General features: G+C 41.4%; 1 protein-coding gene across 8 annotated transcripts in view; it reads left to right on the top strand.

Annotated features, from left to right (window-relative positions):
* Nucleotides 1–19,817, top strand: part of AKAP13 (A-kinase anchoring protein 13) — a 216,860-nt gene that overhangs the window by 166,169 nt on the left and 30,874 nt on the right. For 7 of the 8 annotated variants that reach the window (XM_080607070.1, XM_080607076.1, XM_080607075.1 and 4 more), the window contains exons 14-18: nt 2,009–2,071; nt 4,558–4,741; nt 5,995–6,103; nt 15,046–15,088; nt 15,844–15,949. In XM_080607070.1, coding sequence (XP_080463196.1) covers nt 2,009–2,071; nt 4,558–4,741; nt 5,995–6,103; nt 15,046–15,088; nt 15,844–15,949 — 505 coding nt within the window. The remainder of the gene's footprint in view (nt 1–2,008; nt 2,072–4,557; nt 4,742–5,994; nt 6,104–15,045; nt 15,089–15,843; nt 15,950–19,817) is intronic. The other variant, XM_080607073.1, reaches the window with a different exon arrangement.

Raw genomic sequence — 19,817 nt, 5'->3', positions numbered from 1 at the left:
CTCCCAACCATTTTGATATTATCTAACACCAGTTGCAGAGCAACAGCCTGAAACTAATTCCATCAGTTTGTGCTCTCACACAAGGCTGTTGTATGTAACAGCTCTCCCTCCTCCCCACGTCTTTTTCTGTAAAGGGTTTTTGCATGCTATGCAGCGATCTTGTTCTTGTTTTTATGGCGTTGCCAACAGATTGTGGGTGGCTCACCAGGAGCATTATAATTCTGGAAGAGGCTGCTTTCCATAGCCCTTGCCAAAAGGCCTTTATCCTTCCCTGAAATCTTCCACCACTTCCTGGCCTCCTTCTGCATGTATGCACAGCTCCTCTCCCTCCCCTCTTCTGCCTCCCTTTCCTGCAGTTTTAGCACTCGCTGTTGTCGCTGCAACGTGTTACGACAGTCAGGAATAGGGCGTCTTTTAAAGTGCGCTGTCAGGTGTAAATGGTATGTGGTTTATTTAATGAGGAAAATTCTCTATTCTTCAATTCCGAAGCGACCACACACAATTGCTGACTTCTGCACACAAGTCGGTGGCAGGAGGTCAGCGTAAGCACAGCTCCGAGGGCCCAGCAGTGTCATGGCCACAAGCAGATGGCTGGTGGGAGCAAGAAGAGGGAGAGCATGGATGATACCTTCCTTGGGGTACCATGGTGTAGCTGATCATGAAAAAGTCCTTGAAATACTGGCATATGATGGGAAGGTCTTCACAGAGGATACTTAGGTACTGAGCTGAGAGCTACCAGTGCAGAGCACCTGGAGCTTTGGGCTGCAAAGCGTAGGTACTTGAGATACATCCTCACCCAATTAACATCCTTAATAAAGCAGATAGTAATTATCTGCACTCCAACACTGAATACCAACCACCAAATCCTTCCCGGACGTTTTCAGGATTGCGCTGTGTGTGGAAACAACCCAAGGACTTGGCAAGTGACAGATGTAGTCAGTGGCTTTGAACCTTCCTTTATGCCATCTGAGGCTTCTGGCGTTCACAAATCCTGGCTCAGGATGCTTAGACTTGTGCTGCTCATTCTGTAGGCTCCTGGCCTGGAGCAAAGCATGCTCCTGGCCACGTCCTTTCCATGCGTGGATCAGAGGCCAGGGGCTGGGAGCAGGGCTGGTGCAGCACTGCGTTGGCAGATCTGTGCTGATGCAAAATTTCCTTCTGATGGCGTACGTTTCCTGGACAGCTTTTCCAGTATTTAGGGGTCTTTTGTATGCCGTAGCTGACAAGAAGATGGATTTCTTTGTGTCTGCAAAACCTGCAATTGACCCATGAGATTGCGGAGAAAAAATAACAAAAGCAGTATTTAAAATGACAACCAAAATATTTGCATTCTGTATTTGCATTGCTTATGTCTTTCCTGATGTAACTTGGGATTCTTTTGGGGTATGGGAACTGAAAGGTTTTCTAGTCAAAGCACTGCTTGAAGGACCCTGATTTGAATTAATCCCAAGTTAATAGCAAGACAAGCTGTTTTTTTCCTCCCAGCCTCTTTCGCTGATTTGCTGTGCAGCTTTTCAGAATGTAACTCTCCGTCCTTACTTTTCCCAAGTGTAGCCTGAAGTTACTAATTCTTGTATGGAGGGGATTACGTGATTAAATATTTGTGAGGGGTTCTTTTCCTGATTTTGGAATGAGAGGTACCAGGAAAATACTAATCAAGACTAACACAATGGCTGTGTGATTACTTATGCAAAATTGGCTTTGGTGTGTTTCAGCGCTGTGTTCCCCAAAACATCTCTCCCCACAAGGAGCAGTTTCTCTGGTCCATTGTATACTCGCGGGTGGGATGGGTTTGAGGAAATACAGGCTGTCCTGCTACCTGTTTGGTGTGTTCTGGCAGCCAGAAATATATATATTAGCTACTGCATCATTTCTGAGTTGTTTTTGTGTGTGTGTTTGGTTTTGTTTTAAGATATTGAAGAGTGAGAGTCTGTTAACAATCCCCTGTTCCATAACAGTCCAATAATCACAGCCCTTTTCCTTTCTTTGCCTCTTTCGATGTTCCCAGTTTGAGCTGGTGTCCCTCTGGTGTACAGTTCACTGCCATGGTTCCTGACTTTAATTGTAGAAGGTATGGTATAAATAAATGTGCAGCAGCAGCAACAGAGCACCGCAAAAACTGTGTTGTCAGCTTTTCATGCAAAGTCTTTTCCTCTGCTCTTCTGGCTAAAGTATGCACGTGTCTGTTTGCTTCATCTGCTTTTTCGGCGATTAGTCGTGGTAATGGGTCTTCTAAACTGGGGTGCAGGTGAAGGTGGTGGCTGCTTTTCATTGGCTTTGAGTGTTCAAGAAGCCACGCTGCTGGTTTGAGCTGCTCTGCTCTGTGGTGATTTTAAGGTGTGTTTTTGTGCAGCAGTGATCGTAACAGTAATCGTGACAGCCAAAGAATCAAAATGAGAGTTACTGTGAGTCAGTGCCGCTTTGTTCTGGGCAGATCTTGTAAAGGATTTAAGTTCATACAGACTTGCTCTTTGTAAATTGAAAGCTCCAGTTTCTTCTTCAAAGAGGCTGGTCATGTAAAACTTTCTAAAAAAAAACAATCCGATAACCACAGATGAAAATTTCCAAGGCACTCAATGTTTGCTCCTTCTGTAGAAAGTCCCAGAGTTGAGATTAATGCTTGCAGGTCAGATCTTCACCTGATTCTGTGATTTAATGCAATTGGAAGCCAGTCTCCCGAAGCTTATAGCTTCTGTTTTCCCCTGGCAGTCCTTGCTGGTTGTGCGTAAAGCTATTAAAACTCTTTCTAGAGTTTTTTCTAAAAAAAGTTTTTAGAAACTTTAGTTTTAGAAAAGTTTTTTCTAGTCTTTTTTCTAAAGACTAGATATTGAGAAGGAAGTTAATCTGTCCTTCAGGTTAGGGAATTAATTCCATTTGGGCTATATACCCTGACTAACAATTACAGGCTAATATTACCAACTCATCACTGCTTTATGGCCTAATATTTGCAGTTTTGAACTGAGTTGTGTCACAACCAACTGCATTTTTTTCTGTACTATATTGTTCCTTGGGGTAGAAGAACAAATGTTCCTGCACCCTAAATAGCTGGTATCAATACGGCTGATTTCTCTTTGCAAGTGTTTTAGAATAAGCTTTATAATGCCTGCTATTGGTATGCATTTTTGAGTCAAATCTTCCTAAAGCAGATTAAATTGTAAATGCCTCGACCAGTCTTCTTCCGCGTTAATCAGCATGAGACAAATCTTCAGAGAAATCACTAAATCTTCTTTCTCAAGGTTTATTGCAAATTTTGCTTCGAAGTTGCCTGTTTATACATATGCTTCTAAATGGATTCAGAGCATCAATCACTACTGTGCGAGTCTACCTGAATTTAAAGCTCCTCTGGTTGTTTAAATGATCTATATAGTCTGCAGTGTGTTTTCCCTTTCATATGTTCATGTTAGCTTGTTGGCCACTTTGATGTCAATACTAGCCTCAAGCCGGGGTATGTATTCAGGGTAGTCCTGGCTTCAGACTAACAGCACTTTGTGCACGTAAGGTCAAACATTAGCCTTAGAGGTGTCCAGAGAGGTGAATCCATAAAGCGTGCACATTAACCCCAAACGGGAAAGGCAGTGGGGTTATGGATCTTGGCAGGAGGAGCATGAGGGTCAGAAGCAGAATATGAGGGTTAAGAGAGATCAGATGGAGATAGTCACATTTATAAAAGGAGTTCTTGTGTGTAGGTGAGGAGAGAGTGTATTAGCTTTATTTTCTGTAGCTGTCACTGACCTATGAGCAGCTTCTGTCTCTACAGAGGTTGTCCAAACCTTTTATAACTCCCATGTTCTGCAAGCAAAAGTCTGATGTTTTGATTATCACTGAGTGATTATGTCTGGCTCCATTGGACAGACCTAGCTTCATCATCAAATGATAAAATGGCATTGATTGGCTCATGGAGACAACATTTATTGAATTTTAAAAAGAGAGAGAGAGGCAGAGAAAGAAAATAAGAAGGGGGAAAAGAAACCAGCTTTGGCAGAAAGACATTATTGGCGCCAAAGCTTTGTGCAGTGACAAGTGCTAACTAGATTCAGACGATATGTCTGCAAAGATGAACATTGCATGCAGCCCAGTGCTGATTTTGTGGTTGCTGCGAGGGGCGGTGGACCAGGACAGGCAGTGTTGTGCTATGCAAGGTAGCTTAGTTTGGGTGGCTTTATTCCCGGGGGAACCTAATACAAAGCCAGCAAATAGAATATGTAGAAATACCAAAATCTTTGGAAGCAGTGTTTCTAGATTCTGCTGTGCATCACTCGAGAAGGAAAAAGAAAAAGCACTGGGAAAGTCCATTGACCCAGGAGTTGAACGGTTCTCAAGCAACTGCTGTGTCTCATTAGAAGCACAAGATGCTTCTGAATACAGTATAAATACATATCCCTCCCCTGCTATCTGCTCTCAGTCATTAAGAAGTAACATGCTGAGGAATAGCATCAGTGTTTCCCTGCACACTTCAGCTAGTGACTGCGTTCTGTTTCACGTTTGAAAGTGCTATGTGCCGAAAGACACCAGTCCCTGAGAGTTTGTCAGGATCTAACCTGCATGGTTTCTCTTCAGTTACAGCCTAGAAGGTCTTGCTGGAGATGCTGGTGAGATCAAGAAGCCCTCTGCAAACTTGGAGGCAGCTTCTCTGAGCTCCAAAGACCTCAGACGGAGTCCACTTGCCAGCAACCAGTGTGGGTCTCTGGTCTTGCTCACCGAAGAACTTGAGCAAGGGGAAATCGGAGACTATGATCGCCAGGTAAAGCTGTCCAACTACTATTAGATTTCTAGGAAATTCTACGTCACGCTTTTAAAAGTCATTTTTCAAAGTGACAGCGAAGGCTTTCACCCTGTGTGTGTAATATTATTCAAGTCTTCATTTTTAACACAGAGGAATTTTCACTTTGTTCAAATTTGCTACTTGATTCTTTGGGGCAGCGTGGTTGATGGGAAAAGTCTTAGAGTGGAGAACAAGAACCTTGCTGGTTTCCTTCCACTGATTGTATGTATAATCATGGGAAAGTTAGTAACTTTTTAGCATAGATATAGTGATATTGTCAATAGCAGGTGTTGTAAGAGTTAAGCACTTAATGCTCATGTAGTCTTTTGCAGTTCTGAAATGCAAGTACCAAGTAGTAATTTATCTGTCAAAGTTCTAAGGTTTATTTTCCTATTATAAGAGGAAAATAAAGTTGTTGTTTTTTCTTTCATAGACATAACTAGAATGAAAAGGCACATTATTATAAGCAACAGTTAAGCAAAATGTTAATTGCACATGAAGCAAATTGGGTGTGATCTCTGGAGCAGAGGTCTATGATAGGTATTAAGGACAGATGGGTCAAAGATGTTATGAGAGTCTCTGTTTATTTTTATAAAAGAAGCAATTATGGTCTTAAATACTTTAAATACCCTGGATTTCTGAGCTTGATGCTTCAGCTGTAGGGCTTCCTGGGTACCTGCCAGAATCATTAGCCTGCCGGCCTGTTTACCTCGTAGGGTCACTGCAGTGAGTGACACATCAAGGCAGTAAATGGGTCTTACGAGATCTGACCAGTGACAGATGGTATGTCAGGGCTCTTATGTCTTCTCTTGCATTGAGGAATGGCATTTTTGGGGAGCACAGTTAAAAATTAGATTTTTTACCATGTTGAATCGAAGTCTATTTCCACTGAGGAGCTGGAATCACAGCAGTGATTTTTATGGCCATCAGACAGTTAACAGCATCCACTTTATAGTATCTTGCAAGACAAGCAAGAAGCCAGTGTCTCTGTTCCAAAAGTAGTTGCCTTCCACTGAAAAGACAAAACAAAATGTTGCATTTCACTTCTGTGATGCTGCTTGCATTTTTTGTTGTTCTTGCACTTTTCACCTATTGCCTTATACTGGGATCATTTAATTATTCATGTTTCGAAAGTGTGAATTTTAGTAAACAGGAACACTTAAGTTCTGCAGTTGGGATGCTGCTGCTGTGCTTGACATATTTGCCCAATGTTTTTATTTTCTGTTCTGCAGATTCATCCAACCTCACAGCCACAAGGATTTAATTTCTGTACTTCGTCTGTTTCATCACCACTGACCAAATCTGTGTCTCTAATGTCAATTAGTAAACCAGCGCTGGACAGTGAGTAACACAATTTTCCCTTCTCCTTATCTGTTTTGTCATATGTTACATCTACCTACCTTCCCAAGGCAGAATTTACTAGTACTTGCTCTTTCTTACCTATATTATGTGAAATATGTGTTTCACTGCAGCATGGAATAGTGGGTGGAAAACCAGAACTTGCTCAGTTTAGATCCATATTTTTTTATTCCCAATATATCCCTGATGTTTCTAATTCTGTTGGTTTTGTTTGTTTCTTAATTAGACTACTGGTGTGAAAAGTATGATTGATTGAGTTTATTGTTAAAACAAAAAAAGTTTGTTTGAATTTTGCACCCTTTCAGAATTTCTTCCTTTGATGATGAGGTAAATTCCACTTGAGATCTTATATTCCTACTTTGGGATTCTTTTTAAAGTAGATACATGCCTTGGTCTCCTCGGGGGAGTTTGTTGCTGTTTCTTTTATTTGAGATAAATGTTTTGGGGCAGATGGGTGTAATTTACTGAATCCCATTCCTGAAGAAAATAGCAAAAGTTGATTAGGGGAAATTTTTCAATTTAGTTTAGCCTAATTGAGGCAATAAAAATCACTTAATTTTGCAACTTCGTTGAGTTGATTCCTTCAGCTGAAAAAAGTCATTCAGAAAGCTGCAGCTGGATGTGCTTAGGAAGGGCCATGTTACACATGCTTTCATTTTATTAATTGCCAGCCAGAAAATGTATGGATTTTTTAGATCATGTCTTGTCAGTCAGTGATGATTCCTGATCTTTTCCTCTTTATTGATGTGCTTCTTCCCTCGAGTTATGAGATACACATCTTTTTGCTGTTGCATGCAATTAGGAGTGCAGGGCAGCAGCCTGGGCCAAGGCTCGCTGGTGCCAGTAGGTGTGATTGGCACAACTTTGCTTCCTCCACAAAACCAAACCACCACCTGGCTTTTGTGGTCAGGTGGCCAAGCACCTCTCCGTGAAGCCAGCAGATGGCTTTACGTGGTGGTCGTATGCCCTCGGTTTAGTCACTGAGATGCATCCTGGTGCTGCGCTGCTGACGTTAGTGACAAGCTGTTAACTCGAGTGGAGGCATCAGGTGCGAACGGAGCGGAGTGCAGGAACCACAAGTTCTGCAAAGCCGAATGAGGAAAGGTACTGCAAAGAAGGGCGTTTTGTTCATTTGGGAGGACTGCTGAAAGAAGCTCACAGAGACTGTGTTTCGTAGAAGACGTTTTTAAATTCTTTGCCATCGTTCTTCGATGATTAATAAGCATGTGGCCTAACGGATGTGGCCCCAGCAACAGTAACCAAAACACTGGCAGATCTGTCCCATGAACAGACCGGCTCCTGCTCCGTACCATGGCGCGCCCTCTTTCCTCCTGGTGTTGAAGGCCTTCATTATTTTTATTTTTTTTTAAGCAACCAATTTCTTGGCATTGCATCCAGTTGCTAACCAAACACTGTAAATAACTCGGCTAACTCCCAGAAAACGCATGCTTGGGGGCTGAGAGCACCCAGCAGGCTGATGCTTTTCTCCCTCTTGCTTGAGAGTTTCCTTCAGGCTCACTCAGGGAGGTTATGACAGTGGAGGTTTCACAGAGTGGTTGAGGTTGGACGGGACCTCTGGAGATCATCTGGTCCACCCCCCCTGCTCAAGCAGGGCCATCTAGAGAAGATCACCCACAAAGCAAGTCCAGGGGTTGCTCGGGAGCATGTCCAGAAAATGTGCCTGCACCATATCCAAGATTTGGGCCACCGTCTTGGAATATGACAAATTACCATCTTGCCACACTTTTCTGGCAAGATGACCCACATTAAAAACACCATCAAGGCCTGAGCTGGTGGTAGACGAGTTAGATTATCCCATCCACCTCTTTTAGTGTCAGCCTAGCCAGGATGGTCTCATTGAGACAGAAGGGAAAGAGAAAATGTAACAAGATAGCTAGAGGGACTCTGGAAGAAATAGCAGGGTTAGTCTTCTGCTTTGAGGTCTTCTGCTGTGAATTTTGGGTGCTGGAGCTAAAAATGACTAATGCTTCCGTGTGCGTTACTGTTTCAGTAGTTAGTTTGCAACACCTCAGGAGGGCCTCATTTTTATAGGAAGATGGTTTCTAAAAATTGCTGCATTCTGAGGTAGTTGAAGTGAGCATCCAAAAGGATTACTCACCTTGAACATGTAGGTTACAGAGTCTCTTCCCAACTCTGACGCTTTCCTGAATTTGGAAACTTTTCAGTAAATCATTTTGTTCTTCTTTAGTCACTTTGAAAGAGGAATAGGGTTTCTTGATTGAGTTGTGAGCATAAATGCATGCAAAGCAGCTTAGTGCCTTATACAAGAAGGTCTGGGAGTCTCAACTCTCTTGTATCACCTACCTTTGACATTCGTGTTATTGCAGCAGAATACTTCAGAGCTGTGCAAGAAATCCTTGATTTCATGGAGGTGTATTCTAGGAAAACTAAATTATTATTCTAGGAAAACTTAATTATCAATGTTTCTACATTCCACTTACATAAATTTGTGGTAGGTAATTAAAAAAAAAATCCCCAACCCGTTTAAATATGTTTGGATGAGAAGGAAGCAACGTGTTTTGCACAAAAGCTTCGAAAATTAAATCCAGTCGCGTAAACATATGGAGTGCTTTCTCTTATTGTTCCCATATATTGCTCTAAGTATTGAGGCAGAAGCAGTTTCCAAGACTGAGTTTCTAACCCACACTCCATCTGATGTCTCAAATGTTCCAGGAGTTGCTGTGGCCATTCACAACTGTTAATTCTTCAGCATTTTATAGAGGGAGGTCACGAGCTGTTGGCTGGAGCGCTCGGAAGACTGCTTTCAGCTTTGGAATAGCAAATTTCCAGTGTGGAGCATTGTTATAAAGCCAGGAACTGCTATAAATAAAACCACTGAAATGGAAGTTGAATTGAGCTGTGCTGGAGGAGGTTGTTCTATTTACAGTAAAGTATTATTGTTCATCTTGACTTTTAGTCTAAATAGACAGTAGACTACAGAAGAAAGAAAGCAGTGTTGTCTCGTCATGTTCTTCAGATGTTGGACACCAGAAGAACTCCTTTGAAAAGCAGCCTAAACAAAATAAATGCATGAAGTCTTTTCAATTAAGAGTTTTTCACTTTAAATGCCTTTCACTGGGTCCCAATCTAGGGTCGCTCTGCTTAAGATGAAAAAGTGTGTACATGAATTGAAAACCTGTGCACGTAATTTTACTTAAACTCTCCGGGTGATTGGCATTTATGACTGATGGCTGAAGGAAATTGTCAGAGGAGTTAGCTTTGTGTTGGCTGCATTGCATGAAGATTCTTCAGATAATATTTTTATATTTTGAATTCAGTTTTGGGGCATGATATCATCAATTTAAAAACTTCTTACTGTTTTATTGTTTAAAGTTCGTTTTCTTTTATTATACAAAAAAAAATCTTATTGTCTGAAAGGATATGTGTGTGTTCAAAGGGAGTAATAATTGCTACTTCTTTCCTTTGGAAGTCTTTAACTGATAAAATCTTTAGCCTCTTCTACCTGTTGTGCATGCAAATTAGTTTATTCATGCCATGGAATGGCTTGAAAATGCCTGAATATATGCAGCAAAGGTATTTGATGTAGGTGCTTAATGCAGATGCTTAATGCCCGTAGATCAGACCTGTCCAGGGGCAGAGTTTCCCCAGCCCTGTCCCAGTCATCTTTCCCAAGGACACACCGGCCCTTCCCCTTCGAGGTTAATCACCTGCATGACCAGAAAGCAGGTGTCCCCATAGCGTTGGGGTGATGGGTATCCAGCAGCCTGATATTTGTCTGATCACAGCACAGAAGTTTCCACCTGGGGTTGCATGATGAGGTTTGGGAAGTACGGTTCTTGGATATCTCCATGAGAGCTGTTTAGCAATTTCAATTAAAGAAGTGACTAGCTGGCTTCTACATCTCTTTTCAGAGAAACCTGTGCTTATAAAGAATTTTTGCAAGGATGCTACTATGTGAGCACTGCTGTTAAAAATAAATTATTTTTAAGCAGGAATTGCAGTAAAAACCGTTTTTTAATTTGCAAATTTTTCAGACAAGGCCATAAACAAATAGCAGGGATTCCTGGAAAAGTGCATAGCACTGGGAGATAAATACATCTTCAGAAATTGACATGAGCAGAAGGCAGAGCAGTAAGATTTAAAATAAATAAATAAATAAAATTGAACTTATTTCTATTACCTTCCCGATAATGGGAGATTTGATGTCACAGCCTGATTGCAAAATTTGGCACTGTACTTGGTAGACTTCTGCTAGGCAAGGGCTGGACAGGATGCAGAGGGGCTTTTCTCATGTTTAGGCAATTTCTTTAAAACAAGGACTGTGAGTTTTAGTAGAAGGCAGTAGAAGAGATGGTTGGTTTCTTTCGTTTTGTTTCTGTTTTATGTTGGGGAAGAAAAGAAAGGAAATTTCGGTCTCTTAGTTTTAAAGCTGAAAGTTTTGAAGGACATAACATTACCAAAATGTTATGTTTTTATTTAAGGGGTAGAAGCAGCAAGAACTTTTCCAGGTAGATTAAGTGAATGTTTCAGATAAAGTATCCTTGCTATACCCAGCAGCTCTGATGTGTTATTTAACTGCAAAAAGCACCATTAAATAAATGTCTTCAGTTGTTTTAGTTTGATTCCCTGGCAGTTATTTCAGTGAGGCAGATGCCCTTTGTCCAGAGATCCACCACGTTTCTGGTACTCTGGGAAAATAACTGTTCACATGTAAATCTTCATTATGAGTTCCTATAAAAATATGCCAGCAAAATATAATGAAAACATTGAACGTTGAATTATGCATGCAATAAGACCTGCATCCTCTGAGGCCTGCATCCTCCAAACCTGCATCCTCTGGAATTTGCACATTCTTAATTCTTTGTTTCTTGTGCCTTTTCTGAAGCCAGATGCTTTGCAGACGTTTCCTTTGCTTTGGTTCTAGTTTGCTTTGGCTGCTTCCTCTCCTTTTTGTTATTAAATACATTTTCAAGCATGCTCTAATGTCTGCTGTTAACCCACTTCTCAGCCCAGGGCCGGACTCGACCATCGAGACGAATCTCCTTCTCCTTCAGCATCTCTCCACTCATTCCTAAGTCTAAAACTCTCTTTTCTATTGGCTCTTCTTCCAGTGATGAGGAGGAGGAGTTGGATAGTAAGTAATCGTTTTCTGTGCATTGCAGCCATTATGGGTGGAAACAAAGGGAAATCTGTTTTTCTGCTTCAAACCTTGAAGTTTCACCTTGCAAACACCAGTCTAACCTTTCCATTGCATGATGTCTAACAGCATCTTAGTCCTGTATCTGAATGCTAACTAATGGCAGAATAAAAGGATTATAATCCAAAGAGTCTTGTACATCAGCACTGTCAAATCTCATCTGGTTAGTTTGTGTCTGTATTCATTTGGCAAATGTTACCGTCTGCCACTCTGATTGGCAATATCGTCATAACCTTTGTATAAAAAATAATTTGCCTTGAGATCATTTCAGTGCATGGAGTTAGCAGGAGGGATAGATCCCTGCCCTCTGTATGTGAGAGTGAGTATGTTGCGTGGTGGGAGTAGGAAAAGAAGATAGAAGCCCTGATACTAAACTCTGAAAATCTTAGCTACAACTTCCCAGTTTCCCTGCTGAGCAAAAAACAGACATTGCAGCCAAACACCTTAGATTATCGAGATGTTCATATTTAGGTCCTGATGGTAAAATTGGAATAATTTTGTCAGGAAACAGGCAAATGCTATATGGTGGCTTTTCTTCCTGCTGTAAACTCTCCTGTTAAAAAGAAACCCCAGTAAGGCAGAACCTTGAATTAATCATTTACCCTCCTCCCCCTTTTTTTTCTTTTTTTTTTTTTTCGTAAGTAGGCATATCAAAAGTATTGAAGATGCTTCCTCTTTCTTAAATGTGTTTTATTGGACTGCTGAAATAAACCAGAAGATAACTCTCTGCCTGTAGAGATCATTCAGAACAGCCTCGTTAGTTGGTTCAAATACACCATTTGCAAGGCAACTAGCCCCCATCCCTCGTACCCATACTGGGACGGGCAAAATTCCTTTCCAGTGCAACAGATTTTGGTAACTTCCTGAACTGCAAAATCTCACACCACCAAATACCTGTTGGAGGTATCTCAATTCTCCTCCTTTCCACTCCCAGCCTTCACTGTGGGTTTGTCCCTTGCTACAAGTCCTCTGCTCTTCCTGGGTGTCATACCACCTGCATCAATATTTAAGGTTCCTCCTCCTTCCCTTTTGCTCCGTCCTTCTCTTCTGCCTTTAACAAAAGGCACCGTTTGTGATCCCCACAAAGTGAGACACGCCACACTCCCACAGCAAAAAGTATTCTAAGCTAAACTTGTTGGTAGATTTATTTTAAGCATCCAAAGAGTTAAGTAATTCCTAATAGTCAGGTGAGGGTATTTCTATTAGTATTCATCTTCACTCCCTTAATGGAGCTGCTGTTACTGATGAGTATTTGAAGTAATGTCAGATATTGTTTCCAACAAGAATGTTGCTTTCTTTGCTTGTGTTATTCCCTCATATTTGAGGGTACTGTGGTGACTTTATATAAAAGCTGGTTTAGCCACAGCTATTCATAAGACTGCCTTGGCAGTGGGCATTTTTCACGTAGTAATCCCAGACCAATTTATTTATTTTTTCACATCTTCAGGGTTCATTCCTCGTAAGAGGATGAATGTGTTAGTTTGATAGCACCATGTATGTAAGATGGATTTCAGGTATCTGGACAAGCCAGTATGCATTTTAGAGAATACAAGGTTATTGTTACGAAGCCTTTGGATTTCTTGTCCCACAGAAGTTTAAGAGCTGCCTGCATCAAGGGGTTGCAAACTGGTTTTTGTTTGTTTTGTTTTTTTTTCATTTGCAATATGCTAGCCCTGTTGCTGCTTTCTGCATAATGGACCTCGATGAATTATTTCGAGTCCAGCAACCATGTGAAATAATTTTGATGGGTGATGCAAAAGATGTTCAGATAAGTACACCAAAATTTGGCTGCTAACACAGAAGCATTGGGCGTACATAGCAGTCCTGGCCTTTGGATAAAACTAACTTCTTTTGTTAGCTATGAGTTTTAGCATTCCAGTTTTGAACCTGGCCATGCCAGGAGATGCTCACTATGAAGGTGAGAAAATTTGTGCTTTTTTATGCTCATCTGCACGGGCTTTATAGCTTGCAGCACAATATTGATTGTATGATGCTAAATTATAACCTAAAATATGAAATCATAAACAGTCTTTCACTGTGGTTTTTTGTCTGGATGCATTTTGCCTACTGTCAAGAATCTCCCATTTCTACGATAAAATACTACTGCAGTAAAAGATATATAGCACATAATTGAAGATCCTGTGCAATGTGCGTTTTGAAGGTGCTGAAAAACAGGCATGAATATTAAATTACTATAGCTCTTGATCCAGTGCTTTGGATTTCTTACGTTAACTGCAGAGAAACAAAAGGTTTGTGAAATACTGAAATCCATTCAAATTGGGTAATCTATTAAAAAAGGAAAGAGTAAGGAGGCTTGACCCATGTAAAAGCAAACCAGAGCTGAAACAGAGTCACAGGAGGGCTAACCAGAGACAGAAGCTGGGAGCCTGCAAATTACTTGTGTGATCTTAGCAGGCAGTTCGGTAATAGATAAGTACAAAAAAGAAAAAAGAAAAAAAAAAACAAAGAGGAACATAATCAGGAAATTAAAGTGAAGACTTCATTCAATATATGTTACAATATTACTTATATGTTTTAGGGATAGATCGTTAATTAGATGAAAGATTTTGCAAGGGAGATATTGAAAGACCTCCAAGCAGGGATTAGGTAATGAGGTATGCCAGTATCTTAGTTTCTTAAAATAAAGAAGTGATATTTCTGTCTCAGACTGTGCTGACACAATCAGCAATTAGGAAAATGTGTTTAGGATCATGAGGCATAATACTGTATGCACAGATTTTCCTAATGTACGTTTGGATACAGGACCACCTTTACATCTGTTGTGAAGTGGCGTTTTTGCATTCAGCCGTAGCTTTGATATGTTAACAGAATTTGAAGCCAAAGGACTAGTTTCTGTACAGTGCATATGCAGAAAGCTAGTAAGTCATGCTTCTTGAACTTCAGATGTGACTGCAAACAGTCCTTGTAGTGAAGAGGTTTTTTGTTTGGTTTGTGTTTTGTTGTGTTTGGTTTGTGGGCTTCCTGACAGGCCCAGTTCCTCCAGAGGGACCCTTCTCTCCTCTGGGTCATTTCGTCATGATTTTTCAGTATTCTTCAGTGGTTCTGGTAAATGATATCAGCTACCTAATCTGCTCCAAATGCGTTAGGCAAGCAGGTTTCTTGTGGTATACAGAGAAATTGTGTCATTGGCAGGGCTTCAGCTGCATGTCGCAAGTCAGACTTTCCTCAAGCAGCGTTCTGTGTGACTGAGCTCTAAGCTGGTAACGTTTCGTGGAAAATGAAATAAGGCTTCCCTTGTTTCCCTTACTCTTTATGAAGCGCTTCAGGATTTTGATGGGAAAATGAACTATAATTTTATCAAGCAGAAGACTTTTATACATGAATCCCGGATGTGCTACACAATGGATTCTTTCTTGTGGTGTATAAATAAAAGGATTGTGGCAGAATGATTCGCATTTCTACATATTGGGACTAAATTGGCAGTTCTGCATCAGATACCCTGATTTACTAGCAAAGTTAACAGATGCACATCCTTTGCGCAATAACTGAAGAACAATAAAAATACTAAGTAATCTTTCACCTCAGCATCTAATTTGAGATCACCTAAGGATAAGGGGAACAGACTATACTGAGCACATGAAATCAATTCTAAGCACTGATTTCTGGTAAACATGTCCCTTTCCTCTTTAACTGTCCAAATACGCAAGCTATGTTTTTAAAAACAGTGAGCTAAGTAAGATTGCAGCCTTACATGTCACCTCCCATCCTTCTACTCTTTTTCCAGGTGCTCCGGCGTTCGGCGGCCCCGCAGGTTCCTTGGTGCAGAGGTACGGTTTTCTGGGGTTCCCCGTCTCTTCTCTTGCTCCAATTTGGAAAACTAAAAGAATTCCTAGCAAAATCCCAAGTGTCTGGGTTGTGCGAATCAGCCCCCTATGGATATTGTAGATGACACAATATGAAAATTGTCTGATTTAGGTCTTATCTCCAACAAGGCTTTGTGGTTTCTTCATAGATAATAACACATCAGACTATCTGTTATTCAACCGTAGTAGTTTACCCTGAGTTATATTTTACGCTGGAAATAGTAGTTGTTCCCGATTTTGGTCAAGTCTGTCTGTGTTACGTTTATAATCATGGTTTTGTATCTCTCATTAAAGGACGTATGCATGTCTATCCCTTCGGTCTGCTCCAAGCCTGAAATAGGCTGGGTGCTGACGATTAAATGCCGAGACTGATTGAATGTGCACAGTGCGATAGACTGGCCCTCTAAATAGGCACATGCTGCAAGCAGCTTACTCGTTATTTGGCCGTTGGAGCAGCAGAGGGTGCTGTGGCATGGCTTGAGGATGGAGATTACTTAAAAACAGATAAAAAGCTTCCTTGAAACATGTGAGAATCTGATTGGCATTTTGCCTTTTTTTGCCTTTACTTTGCAATCTCTGGTGTAACACTATAAAGCAATCCATGACCCTCTAGGATAATACATGCATTTGTCCTTTAAAAAAAACGTCTATCCACTTAATATATTATTTGGGAGAAAAAATTAAAAATAAAACCCAACCTTTTTCTTTTTTGATTTTAGCATATCTGAAGAGAGCAGCAGTGTCCCCTCTGGTAAAAGTGCAACAAAAGTCAGTCGTACCTTCAGCTACCTCAAGAATAAAATGTCCAGCAGCAAGAAAAGCAAAGTAAGTGCTTTTTTTTTTTTTTTTTTTTTTAATTTTTACAGCCATGAAATACCTATGGGTATCAGAGATTAATTTTGTATATCAGTGTGTTTCCATAGGGTGGTATTTATGTCTTTGCCTGACTTTCTTTTTCCTGTCGCAAGGGGAGGATTTTCTGTGTGGTCGTAGAGAAGAGCAACATGGGAAATTTCAGCAGCCCCAAATTAAAATGCATCCGAGGCGAGGTTTCCTGTGCAATGTTTTTGCCTCTTTTCCCCACTGAATTGTGCTTCATTTATTATAGAGAATAGATTGTGCTCTGGCATGAGTTATGGTTTTGCAGTGACTGATGGGTCTAATTTTTGCAGAGCCTGAGAGGTGTTTAATAAAATGAGGACAGGAGCTGTAAGAAAGGACTGGCTGCTGAAGCTTGTATTGTCTTTCCCTTTATTTCTACCTTTGCCACAAAGTTCCTGTGCGCTGCTGGAGAAGTTGCTCAGACAGTGACCTTGAGAGTTGGCCAATATTTATATTTTCTCCCTTTTTCTGGAGGAAGTCCTTGAAACCCTAGGGTTGAATTTTCTGAAGGTTAAGTGCTTTCTCAGTGCAGCTGAATTTCCTGGGAACAGAACTGGCTATAGAAATAATTACATTAATGGTAAATACTTCGCTAAAACAGGCTGTTTTTCCCTTAGATTGTCTCCTAAAGATGAATGGTTGTTTTGTTTGGTTGTTTGTTTGCTTGGTTGGATTTTTTTTACTTGAATCTCATCCCTGTTTACCATGTCTGACAGACAGCAGATAACACCATCGTACCTCACAGAATGCAACATACATTATGCAGTTAACTGATGTGTAGTTACTGTGTTGGTAAATGCTATTGGAAGGCCCCTGAGACATTAACTACATCTGATGAGAGTTTAAATAGCAAACAGGAAGCAAGGCACAATGCATGGTGCGTGTCACACAGTCAGGATTGGATGAAATGTGTGTGGATGGGAGGTGTCACACTCTATCTGCACAAGCAAACTCCATTTTACCATTTCCCATCACAAGCACTCGATTTTTCTGCCAGAGTGTTCCCGTAACATAGGTGGGTTTGTGTAGTGTAGAGGCAAGATGTGCATTTTGATAGATATTTTTAGAAGATTGCATCACATTTGCAATGGGATATCGGCTGTAATGAGGTCAGTGATCCTAATGCACAGTTCCTCTTTATGGATCTGTCTCAGAAGACACAAACTGCAGCTGCAGGCAGGTCAGAGCTACTGCTGAAGAGCTTTAAAACAATGCTGTTCTCTACTATAAAGTACAACATCCAGAAAAGTGTTTGCACTGAAACCTCTATGCAAAGAAACCTGTATGCAAACCACCAGCGAGAAGTTGTGGGGCATGTTGCACTGTTGCATGTTGCACAGGACTGGAAATTCATTCCCTGGTACTTGCAGTTTGGGTGCACAATCTCTAAGGCAAGAACTGGACATAAATAACAGATTTTGTTGGGACGGGTAAGAAAATACAACAGATATTTGCTCTGCCTTTCTTAAGTAGGTGCAGTCCATTTATTTCGCCCATTTCATGATTGTGTTTGAAACTGTTGCTAAAACAAGAATCGCTCCAAAATCTCAACCATCATACATACATTAAAAATTGTAATACATAGCAGTTCTGATATTTTTGTTAGCTAGAGAGACTATTCAAATTACAATTTCTTGTCTGCTCCTGGTGGAATGGTTACCTTTCGCACACTTTTGGGCCTCAGCTGTACATTTGAATAATTCAACCTAAAAATTCTTGGGAACACTGAATTCTCAGAAGCTTTGAGGCTGCTTAAAACTGTAAGAGTTAAAAAGAAAAACAGCAAACCTTGAAAGAGGAAGTTGGACAGGAAGAGTTGGTTTCTGCTGCTGTCTGGGCTGTCAGGAGAGAGAGAGAGGGAGGCTTCAAGTTCTTTCCAACTAGGTTTTGCTTTTCTCCAAACCTGGCTTCAGAAATGCATAGTTTTCTAAGATTAACCGTAAAAATAAGGCACTTTTGAGAATACTAATGGCAGTGGCTCTTCTTGAAAATGAGTTTTGGAAAAGTTCTGTTATAAAAATAAAAAGGAAAAGAGAAAGGATGTTTGGAGTATTAACCGTAGTGAGGATACTGGCATAAGCTTGTTTGTGTTTACCCGTACACTTCATGTTATTTAGGGATTAGTCAGTGAGTCTTGCAATCAGCAGCATGCGCTGCCTCACGTTTGTAAAGTCTATAACACTCTATGTCCCTGTCCGTTAGAAAAGCATACTCGTTTTATTCATCTTGGTAGAGAGTTTCTGGGATATGACGACATAAAAATTTGCATGAGTAATGTCCCTTCTCCTTAACTTGCGTGGTTACTGGGCAGCGTTGTTCCTCCAGCAGTTTTGGTTCATGGTAGGAGATTTGAGTGTTCAAAGGGCTAGGAGAAGGCAACCACTGCTGACCCACAGGGCAGGAGGCGTGCAGGTATATGAAGCCCTTCTCTCCAGGGAATCTTCTGCCGCACTTTGTGGACTGAAGTACTACATAGCAACAGTGAGGTTTGTTCAAATTTACTTTTTGTATATCCCAAACATCACGGGGGGGGTTGTTTTACCAATCTTTCTGCCTTTTAAAGGCGTGGCTCCGAATCAGCTTGCAACTTCAACAATATTAATCCCATCCTTTCCTGCCTGTACTTTTATTTGATTTTATTTTTAGCAGTGGGAGCTGGGGCAGAGCAGGATGAAAACAGCAGCAAAGTAGCTAATATCATCTTCGAGGAAGTTAGCGGCACTCGTCCCGCCCGCCCTCCTCCCCTTTTTGCTCAACTCCTCGCCGGCTGCCGTCCCCCGCGCCGGCAGCTCTGGGCTGCCACCATGGGCTAGCTCTGCTCGGGAGCAGCTCTCCTGCCCCGGGGCAAGGATGTCAATAAAATGGAATCGATTTTCTGAAGTTCCCCAAATAACAGTGAAGCTGGTAGGACTTAAGCACTGGGAGGTAAGAGCTTCGTGGTTATTTCGTAGCAGGGCAGGCTGCTGCAGCACATAGGCTGTTGTTTCGGGCTGTAAAACCAAGTTTCTTTACCCGGAATGTCTGTCGGTGCATGTCGGTGCAGCATTGCAACGTCCACCTCTGATACGCCATTAAGTGGTGCTTTAAATCACTCTGGCAGCTCTCATAGAGCAGGACAATGTTTTTATTTTTACAGTCCTTTTTAGAAGTGAGTTCCAGTAACTGTCACAGCCAAGAAAAAATAAAAAATCTCGTTTTGAGACACTGTTTCAGTGTTGTCGCTAGCATCCACTGCATGAAGCTCACTGTTTGCTCCTTGAATGTGGTGCAGCATTTCCTGTTTCTCACTGGGCAGTTTAGCTTTAACTGAAATGCTTTTTACAGTGATTTTTTGATGAAGGGATATTATTCCTGACTGCAGAATTGCTGGGCTTTGCAGGAAGCATCGGGTACACCTGAAGCGTTGCATGATGAATCTCCTTTCAGCATGGTGTTTGTAAGATCTGCCTGGAGCATTGGCTGATCTGTCCTGGGGCTTCACAGGTGCTGGCAATGCAGTTGGTTTGGTGCCGTCACCAAGAGTTTTAGTTCTTGAATTGAGCCGGACCTGGCTAAAGGTGGCCAGGTCGGCCAACAGGGAACGGGGCTGGGCAGGTTTGTATGGGATGATGGGGATGGCTCAAGGAGGCAGAGATGTGCTGCAAAGCAGGCTCTTCCTTGCAGGTTTTCTGCTGCAGGCAGGATTATTTCATCCTGCAATGCTCTTATTTTTGTTTATTTTCAGGGTGAAATAGCATTTGGGGTCGGTAAAGAGAACTTGCGTCTGTGAGGCTTTGCAGGGAGAGACTCTGATGCTGACATTTTGCCTTGG

This window comes from Anser brachyrhynchus (genome assembly GCF_964034855.1).
Source record: "Anser brachyrhynchus genome assembly, chromosome: 11".
Taxonomy (NCBI): Eukaryota; Metazoa; Chordata; class Aves; order Anseriformes; family Anatidae; genus Anser; species Anser brachyrhynchus.
This window is presented reverse-complemented; position numbering and strand designations above follow the sequence as displayed.